The following is a 10,128-nucleotide window of genomic DNA, read 5'->3' as shown; positions in this document are numbered from 1 at the left end:
GATTTTAAGATACAAATTGAATAAGAAGAAGAAAAAAAAATAATTGAGGAATCGGGAATTTTGCCTCTTGCACCCCCTCCTGTCCCCGTCGGTGTTGTTGTTGGTTCCCCCCGTTTCACAACTTATTTTTCTTTCCTTTATTTAAACACATGGATGACGTTACCCTATACTATGTTCGTATATAAGAACACATTTAGTTTCAAATTTTAACTGAAACAATAACTGAAATTATTATATAATTAACAAATGATAAATATAAAATTCAAATAACTTACTATCTTGGGAAAAACACCTTTGGTCGGTCGTGGGAATCGAACCCGTTGCCTCACAGTTTGCAGTCAAACACTCTACCAGCTGCGCCATGGAAGCATCACATGAGGCGCTGTACAAAGTTCAATCACATTTTGTTCTCTTGGGTTCTTGGTTTTTACTCTTATTAAGCCATTATTTGTGTTAGATTAACAAAATCCTAATATTAATATTAATGAGTAAAAAAAAAAAACGCAAAGAATTTCCGCCTCGACGCGGGACTGAACACACACTTCCGACTATACGCTTACAAAACATATAATCCGCACGCTTTAGTCCCCTAGGCTACCGATATCAAGAAGCATGACTGCCCGATAGCTACAAGAGAGGAATTCGGCCCTTTTCCTCTCATTTTTTCGATGTCTTTTCCTCACGTCCCTCTTCCACAACATAAAAACTGAGATTGACTTTGACTGGGAATACTAGAATCAACACTGCTTTCATCTTGATATCAAGAAGAAAAAAGTGAGAATACGAATACTAAAATCAAGATCGGTCGATGTTGATTTTTTTCGTTCTCAATTTTTCTGGGTGTAGGTATAAAATCCCGTACCGAAACGGTGGGTGGCCAAAGACAGACAGGCAGTAAGGGAAAAATCATTAAATTAACATGACAAATGACAAAGGGCTGATAAGACATCCCTGCATGCATGCACGCCACCCACTCCTCCATTTTATTTTACTTTGACGGTGGGTGCAGTTTCCCTGAATGGCAGTCAACACAATAATAAATCCGTAAATATAATGGCCAAGGATACTTTGGTAATTGGGCGAGCTTATGCTTAACGGCGCTTTAATTTATGCCGGAGTGCCCGCGGCGCTGTCCGTCCGATCCAAACGAAACCGAAACGAACGCCCAATGGCCACACAACCGCCGGACCTTCCGCCGGCCATTAACATTAACCGCTCGGCAAGTACACGGCTCTAGCTATAAAATGTCGCGGTCGCCGTCACTTGTTTACGATTATGACTGCGTTCCATATAGACCATATATACACACATTTATTCCGTGTGTGTACGAGGGGCTGTGCTACGTATAAAATGTATGTATAAAAATACCCGCTTGGTCACCCACTCAACCACTCGACTATGGGCCAAATACCTAAAACAGCAAAATAATTAAAAGAAAAAGGATAAAAAAGGACCTATTCTAACGTATGGCAAAATACTTAAGAAATATTTTAAAAATTATTTAAAAAAGGCAAGCTTACCCTTTTCAATTTAGTTAAGTTGGTCACACTATTATCTGTTTTAATAATTTTGGAATCTTGGCATTAAAAATTTAAATGCCATTTCCAATGTTGTGAAATATTAAATTTCGCTCTTTACGATAATGTTTCTTTATATCTTTTCAGAGAACACCAGGCTTCAACACCCACTGTCCCTCCTTGGGGACTAGCTCGCGGTGCCAATGGCGGAGCGGAAACGGAAGTTAGAACACATTTTGTTGTTTTGGTACTTGGTGGGCACTCGTCTTTTTATTACAATATTTGCCGGCGTAGTTGCCGCTGCGCTTTTTATGAATGCTTTGCATATCGTAAAATTAAATGAACGAAAAATGTTTACGTATTTTCGGACTCTTTTATTACACTGGTTTTTGGGAATGTCGTGGGGCTGCACATTCTATTATCGCATTCCGGGCTCAGCTCGCTAATTTGAATATGGCGATAAGCAGGGTAACAAGCTCGGCGAAATGGAATCTAGCATCGCCAGACTCGTCCGCATTGGAATCAATTAAAAGTCGCCATCCCAGAGGACAACCCATTAAGCCATCCGACCGTGCTGTCGCCAATCCAGCATCCTCGTGGTCCGTACTTCATCCAGTCTATTGTTCACTCTGAGTGGCAGCAATTAACCAAGAGTCGATTGCTTTATTACCTTGGCTCCAAACATCGTGTCTCCTTCTCAGTGATGGAAGAGGTCCATCTTGATTTTTTAACAAATTTTGTTGCAAACTTCATGAATACCATGAGTACTTTAATACTTAAACTTAAATAATCTGAAACTGAAAAATATTTAATTACAAGAAAGGCAAATAAAATAATCTTTAAATTTATATTTATATTTATTATTACTTTATAACAACCTACAATATTTCAGTTTATGAAAAATATATAATTAGCACTTTGTTATCCACCATCTCTGATCGGAGAGCCGGCAGAGTGAGCGGTAGATACTTTGTTAGTGCGCTTAGTAGTTTCGTGTTCATACATAAATTATGTTAATACCATCAAACGAGAGTAACTAGCCATAAAAACACCAAATAAAGCCCTGCACAGCGAGCAGTTAGTGGACACCAGGCATCAGGTGAGGCGATGATGGACAAAAAGGCTAACAGAAGGATGCCAGGCAGGAGGACAGGCTGAGTGGGCAAACGCATCGCTTTATGGGGTCGTTAAAAGGTCCAGGGACATAAAACCCATGAAGGAAATTAAGTTCTGCGAGGCGGACAAAGTGAATTCCTGATCGACACTTCAAGCTAAAGCTGTTCCAGGCCTTTGTGCCGCAATGTGTACTTTGACTTTTTGGTCCCACTTTAAATCATTTTATGGCAAATTATGGTGGCGCAAAAAATTCAAGTATTAATCAATTATCAAGAAAGATTTAAGATCCAGCAAAAACTGGCGTTAAGAAAGAACTATATATTTTTAACAGAATAAACCAAAAATTATTTTTAGTCTTAGCAAGGGAAAATCTTTGTGCATTATTTTGATTTAAACAACAAAAAAATACCAAACAAAAATTGTGAATATTTTTGTTTAATTGCAAATTAGCCTAATTTGTGTGCAAAGGTTCATGACTGATATCCTTGTTTGATGACGGCGTATTAAAGCCTGAAAAATAGTACTTTAATGCATTTAAATGGCTTTCCTTTCAGGACCCTCACTCTCCTCAGCCCATATCCGTTGCTTTGCCACTTTTTTGTTTTGATTTTTCTTTTGCCCGACTCTTCGGCGGTACCTTCATCAATCATTTCTCGCGAAGGCAAACACTGTCAGGTCCCGGGTCCTGTGTCCTGAGTTCTGTATCCTGCGTCCTGGTTCCGTTTGGGTTCGGGTCGCGCCTGCAGTGGATTAGGCAACGACTACGACATCGGCGACAGTCGACGTCATCCTATCCCTTCCGGGTTAACAAATGAATTTCGCGCGTTGGCCCCTTGCGACTTGAAAGGATTTCAACGCACTGAAACTCGAACGGATTGAACGGAAATCCAAAAAGAAAAATATAGATGGGGATAGAAAAATGATGAGAGATTCGATGAAAATATACCCTGGCTTTGAATAGTTAAAAAATCCTTAAAATTTTAAAAATTAATTTGATTTAATATGATATTATAATGTTCATAATTTTTAGCATTCCCATCACTAAATTCTGGTTCAAGTTGGTATTTTCTTGTCCTCACAAATTTCAACACTCCAAGATTAAATTAATAATATCAACTTTGTTTTTTATTCATAGCATTTGAAAAGCTCATTTTCATTCGATATGCCCTCGCTTGCTGCAAACATTGGGTATTGAAAGGAAAAATGAGGGAAAAGGAGGAAAAATAAAAGGAATTGCGAGTAAAGGGATAACCAATGACTTTTACCCCACGTGTGCTACGCCCCGTACGCCCTTACTCAAGTTCATTTTAGTCGGCGAACTGTGAAAAAGCAACCAAGCACGAAAATAATAACAAATTCCAGCACAAAGCTGAGTGAACTGAAGTAAAGTGAAATGTTTTTTTATGTAATGAGCGTAATAATCAGAGAAACATGCGAAAGGATCTGCCACGATTTTGTTGATTGATTCCAGCACAACAGCGAAAGCCTTATTAAACCTGAACGCCCCCAAAAGGGGTTCTTTTTTATCACAACGTTCTACGTTAGCTCCCAGCAAAATCAAAGCGGAGTTAGCCAAGACAATAAAAAAGAGGGGTAAAAGCATTGACGACGGTGTTTTTAAGCCTTGTTATCAGGAGGGGGAGATGCTAGGCCATGATGGATGAGGAATGTCAACAGATTTTGTTCCGAAACCATTTAGAGGCTGTGTACCGAAAGTATTTATCTTACAAAATGCACTAAAATGAATTGAATTTAAGATAAATCGATTGACTAACAATAAAGCCTTCTACAAATTTAAAGACTTTTCAGGAGAGGCAAATATGCTGCCTTATATATGGAAAGGTTAATCCTCCGATGCCACTGAACCTCTCTTGTGCTGCTGCGCCACCGATAAATAAGAATAATGTGCGGAATCCAGCAAAGGAAGCCTCCATAATGACCATGAAAGAACAGTTTATGGTTAAATAAAGGCGCACAGCGGCAAAACTCCATTTTCTAGACACAGTGTCGGGCGTTACTGTAGTGCCCGCTTTTCCCTTTGCCAAAGCGTATATGCATGTATGCCACCCCCCAGCGGGGAACCCCTGTCGGTTATGCAAAGTAATGCAAAATTGCGACGGCGGCCAGCGTCAGCAGCGATTCAAATGCAAGTGGTCCACTTACACACGCCATATGCACAGTGGTGAGAAAACTGTTTTCGTTTTATACTATAATATTAAAGGTTGCTAAAAAAAATAAAGACGATTAAGGATAAAGTATAGTGGATATATCAAACTATTTTACAGCTAATAGTATTCCCAATAACTTCCCAAAAAATCTATCAATGCAAAAATCTTTGACCACTGTGCACAGTTGTTGTTTTTCCAGCTGTGCGCTTGTTTAAAATGCACGGGTATGTGTGCACGTTTTTTTTTTATTGGCCAAGCTTGATAACGCATATTTTTGGCTTATTTTGCAGCTTACTGCTGCGGCAGCAATTTTGCACAACTGGATGTGTGTGTTCGTTTCCTGGGATAACCACAAATGTCAGGGAATACGGAATATCAATAATAAATATATCCAAAGCAACATAAAATCAAACAATAAATTCTTTAACATTGAAATTAGAGTTTATTATTGTTTTTCACAAATATTATTCACTTATTTTTAAACAAAATAATATTATTTTTTATCTTATCAACTTTTGATAAAAGAAAGTAATTTTCATTATTTTGAAAGTAGTTAAAATTGTTCAATAAATCTTTCCATTTTGATCTCAATTACAGGGTATTTTCAGTTCAATATGTCGTGACTATACACTCTTCACACAATCATTTTTTGTCGCTGCGGTTTGCCCTTCGCTGCCCGTCTGCCGATAATCACGCTATTGCCCCATCAGCCGGAAATGGGCGCGCCGCCATCTTGTGTCTGCGCTATAGTCGGGTATGTGTGTTCGACTGTGTGTGAGTCCGACGAAATATGCGTGCAAGTGGCATAAAGTGGCAGCCATCTTTTGGGTCTTTGCCGTGCGGACGGGGCTGCCAATCTGCTGCCAAAGAGCACAGCGTATATTGGATTTGCCAATCATAAACTGAAGCCAACTGCATAATCTATGCACCATTGCAGTCACACACAGACAGCGGAAAATGGATGGGGGCGTATGGAAATGGGATTGAACAATTTTCCAAAATTCTTCGGGGCTCAAAAATCATGCAACCGAATGTCCATCAACTTCAAAAAGCTTCATTGGAATCTATTAATTCAATAATTAATATTTGACACTATAAAACATCAATATTTTTAGATTATAAAAATTGTGATATTCAATTAAATGGTAATTCAAAATTCATTCACATATTTAAAATCCAAAAAATGAAGCACAATTGCATTACCTCCGTTCTATTTATCCGCTTTTATTTTTCTGCCACTCTTTCAGCTTTGGTTTGTCTGTAGCTCGAAATAATAACAATAACTATCTTTTATATCTGCTTAACAGCCAATGCAGTTAAAAAAGCAAATGTTTTTCTCAATTGCCACTGCCATTGTCATGACTGTTATTATATTTGCAGCTTTTGTTGCTGATGTTGCTAGCAGTGACTCTACGGTAACATTGGTTTTGTATAATGCCCTAAGAAGCAGTAGTAGAATTAAAGAAACTATTAACAATAATAAATATTAATAATACATAATTTATTAAATACATTTAAATATATACTCTAGACCAAATAAGACAAAATATTTTAAGACTTTCTAATTTTTAATATTTTTTAAGTAAAAATAATTAAATAATATATCTTCTTAGAAGTTTATCCTACGCAGAATTTGGTTGTAGGATTGACAAGGAAAGTGTATTTTAAAGTACGACTTAAAATGGCAGATTTTCATTTTACCCTGAACATTTCCCTTTGTTAGTTCGGTTTTGCCAACGACGATGCCTTGCCAAAAACAATTCCCACTGAATTTTTACAGCCGAAATAATTTTTAATTTACATAAATGACGGTCGCCATTCAAAATGTGAGTGTGTGCCGTCGGTTTACTCTTTGGCTTTTGCCGGTTGCATTCAACATACAGAAACGAATCTTCCGGCTCGGTTTTCCCCTTTCTCAGACCCGGAATGTGGGTGAATCACTGAAAGAAAATTTTTAATTGTCTTGAATTCCATTACTTACTCATTTTCGGTTAGAACCTAATTTCTGGAGCCAAACATTAATTCTCGATTTCTGAATGACTTAAAATAAAGAATAACCCTGCACAGTATCTTTTCTAAGTGCATTCTCTCCCAAGTTGGCAGCTGCAAGCTTGCGACACATAATTCTGGTTCATATTCGCATGGCGGCGACACAGCAGCCCAAAAAGAAAATAAATTCCAGCGCCTCATGTTTTTATGGGGGAGTTGCCACATCCAGATGCAGCTTTTTAGCCAGCTCCCTTCCTCAAATGGTTGGACATTTATCGATTTGCTGGATAGGGATTATTCGCGCCGCCTTGGCATCGCCATCTCTGGTAATCTGTGCTGCTTCGCACCGAAATTATCTTCATCGCTCATACGCCGCGTGGCCAGGGAAATGTATGAAAATTGTCACTTATATTCGTGGTAATTGTTGTTGCTGCCTGCCTGTTGTCCGAAATGATAAATGACCAAGACAACCGCCCAGCTCCGCTATTCACAACATTTGTCCACCGCCCTACGTCTACATAAATGTATATCTATTAGCATTTATCTTGGTCTCGGACCCGGACAAGTTTCGCCTGACTCAAGAATTAATCATGTGGCAATTATGCTGTGGCAACAGTTCTTCCTCAGCATCCATTTGCACACACATATATAACCTTCCCCTGGCCGTTTCCTCATTTCACAGGGCTATCTGTGACATCGTGGATTGGCCTGGCCGCCCAGAGAGAATTTCAACTAAATCATTGTGTCCGAAATTATGCCATGCCCTTCAGAGCCGCAAGACAATATTTGAAGCCTGTATCGTAAATTACTCAGCAGTCTGGAATAAAGTCAGGTAAATTGTGGAAGTCTATAGTTGATAGACTTTATCTTAGAATTTGCAATTAAAATATTTTTCTCCTTTTATTTCGAATTTATTTAGAAGACAGCAACCAAATAAACAGATGAGCCCAGAAATTCTGGTCAAATCTAATTCAAAATTTAAAAACTGGTACATTTTTGAGTAATTTTGAATGATCTATTACAAAATTCTAAAACTCTTCTCCAAAAATGTCCTTTCTTCAAAGTGGACTATTCTATGTGCTGATTTTGTCAAGTAATCAAAAAAGAAAGGTTATGCAAACCTTTCGTTGGGACAATGGCGTCATGATAAGTCGCATTATATCTGCTGGTAAGTAAAGTCGCTGACCGTTTTGCATAATTGATTTATCATGATCCCTAAACTACAGCCAACAAATTTGGAATCTTTGGAAAATATTTAATCAGTGCTGAGGACAATGCCATTATAGCCGATGAGAACGCCCTTCGCCATTTTATTTACAAGGGTCACACGATAGTCGTGGTCGAAAGTCTGGATGAATACCTGGACAAACACATTTATCTAGAACAACCTGGTGAAAGTCACACAGACGAAGGTATAATCAACTTGAAAACGCTGGATATGGAAAAAGGAAGGTCGGCCTTAAAGGAAGAGATTTTTCTTCAGTTGAAGCAGTTCTCTTATCAGTTGGGACTTGTCGTGAAAGATTTTGACAATTTTATTCAGCAACAGGTGAAGACACATGACTCTTGAGGATACCTGAAGGAGAAGAGGCCAAAACGAATTAGTAATTAATTTATTTAACAAAATAGTGAAGTTTTTAGCTAAATCGAGATCATGCCGGCAAGAAGTCCAAAACTTTAAATCATACAAATCAAATATTTAAAAAAATCTCTTAATAAAATCTTTTAGCTCAAATTTTATTTGTACTATTGTCGATCTATTTATTCCATTAGTTAATATGCAAATATATTTGTTATATGACCTAATTTATTTATTTTGACAGTTTATTTAATTTAAAATAGAATTTTACATTTCGAGAATATTTGAGATTATTAATAGACAGTACTTTTCACACTTTTCCAATTCCTAACTAGCAGATTCGGGCTCCACGATCAGCGAGGCCTCTACCGCCTCTTCCTTGACTGTGACCCTTAAGTCCTTGATCGCTTCCTGGTACTCGAATGGCCGCAGCAGGTGCTTCCGGCAGCTGTTTAGCTGTTCATTATCCTCCTCGTCGGAGGTCGCCTCACTGTCGCCCTTGATCTTGACCGGCAGCTTGACCGTGTCGATTTGCAGGTGGCCCAGGCAATCGAAACCGACATAGGCCAACTTGAAGCTGGCCACGGCATTGGCGAAGTCCACGGCATCGGCCAAACGCCTCTGCCGCACGAAGGCGGCGTAAATGAAGCCGGCCGTGAAGCAATCACTATCGCCCACCCGGTCGATGATCTTCTTGGGCTTGTGGGCGGGCAGTTCGAAGTACTGACCCTCCGTGGTCATGCAGCCGGCGCCGAGGCTGCTCCAGGGCACAATGACGCAGGGCCGTCGGATCCGAATGTTCCGCGGCATCCGCAGCAGCTCGTTGATTCCCTCGCAGGCCTCCAGCGGCGTCATCCAGCCACGGGTCTCGGCTATATACTTGGTGACGAACACATAGTCGCACATGCCAATCAGATCTACGACCTTGGCGAAGGCATTATAGATCTGCAGCGAGACCACTATGCGATCCTCCTCCTCGCGACCGTTGTTGTGGTCCAGGACCAGACGGATCATGTCGCAGGTTTCCCGCGGACTGCGCGCCTCAAAGTTCACCCAGCCGTACTGATTGAGATCCAGCTTCCGGAAATCCCCGGCCGTCACATACGGAAACGGCTTGTCGCAGTAGACAACTGTGCAGCGACGAGTCCACCGCTCCTGGACAATGGTGGAGAAGGGCGGACTCTCGTCGGTGAAGGTGCAGTGGCTGATGTCGATGCCGCGCTGCTCCAGGTCGTCCAGGATCATGCGGTATGTGGGATTGCGGCTAAGCACGCCGAACAGCTCCACATTGGCGCCCAACAGCCGGAGGGCCGTGCTGACGTTCGAGGACCTGCCGCTGCGCTGCAGAGTTCCGTTCTGGGTCCGCGTCCTGTCGCTCTGGAAGTCCACGTTCTCCACAGTGGTCACGTAGTCCACCTCCGTGCAGCCTACGCACAGCACGGCCTTCATCACACTGAGCGAACACCATTGGGTCATCTTGGGTCACTAACTCCGATTCCAAATCTCAATCGACGATCCTCGTCTTCCCCCAGTCTTCAATTCAATTTCTCACACTCAATTTTCACTTGTCATATTTTCGATTCTATTTCTAAACAGTTTGACGAATTAAGCATAAAAATATAGAAATTTTGATATTTTAAATACTAATAAAATAATTGAATATCACCCAAAGAGATATTCGCTTTTAAATTTTAAAAATCTGAGCAAATGCATTTTTTTAAATTTTATTTTAGTCAAAGTTTTGACATTATGCCAACAG

General features: G+C 40.1%; 2 protein-coding genes across 2 annotated transcripts; one reads left to right on the top strand and one right to left on the bottom strand.

Annotated features, from left to right (window-relative positions):
- The first annotated feature begins 7,731 nt into the window (after positions 1-7,731).
- On the top strand, positions 7,732-8,516 carry LOC138912918 (uncharacterized). The gene is made up of 2 exons (XM_070214805.1): positions 7,732-7,958; positions 8,017-8,516. The coding sequence occupies exons 1-2, from the start codon at positions 7,838-7,840 to the stop codon at positions 8,358-8,360; spliced, it is 465 nt and encodes a 154-aa protein (XP_070070906.1). The 5' UTR covers positions 7,732-7,837; the 3' UTR covers positions 8,361-8,516.
- Positions 8,517-8,577: 61 nt separating this feature from the next.
- On the bottom strand, positions 8,578-10,026 carry LOC108059061 (ketohexokinase). Its single transcript, XM_017144099.3, has one exon. The coding sequence runs from the start codon at positions 9,843-9,845 to the stop codon at positions 8,697-8,699; it is 1,149 nt and encodes a 382-aa protein (XP_016999588.2). The 5' UTR covers positions 9,846-10,026; the 3' UTR covers positions 8,578-8,696.
- Positions 10,027-10,128: the final 102 nt, after the last annotated feature.

The sequence above is a fragment of the Drosophila takahashii genome, chromosome 3L, assembly GCF_030179915.1.
Source record: "Drosophila takahashii strain IR98-3 E-12201 chromosome 3L, DtakHiC1v2, whole genome shotgun sequence".
In the NCBI taxonomy this organism is placed as follows: domain Eukaryota; kingdom Metazoa; phylum Arthropoda; class Insecta; order Diptera; family Drosophilidae; genus Drosophila; species Drosophila takahashii.
The sequence above is the reverse complement of the archived record's forward strand: the minus strand, read 5'-3'. Positions and strand labels throughout refer to the sequence as shown.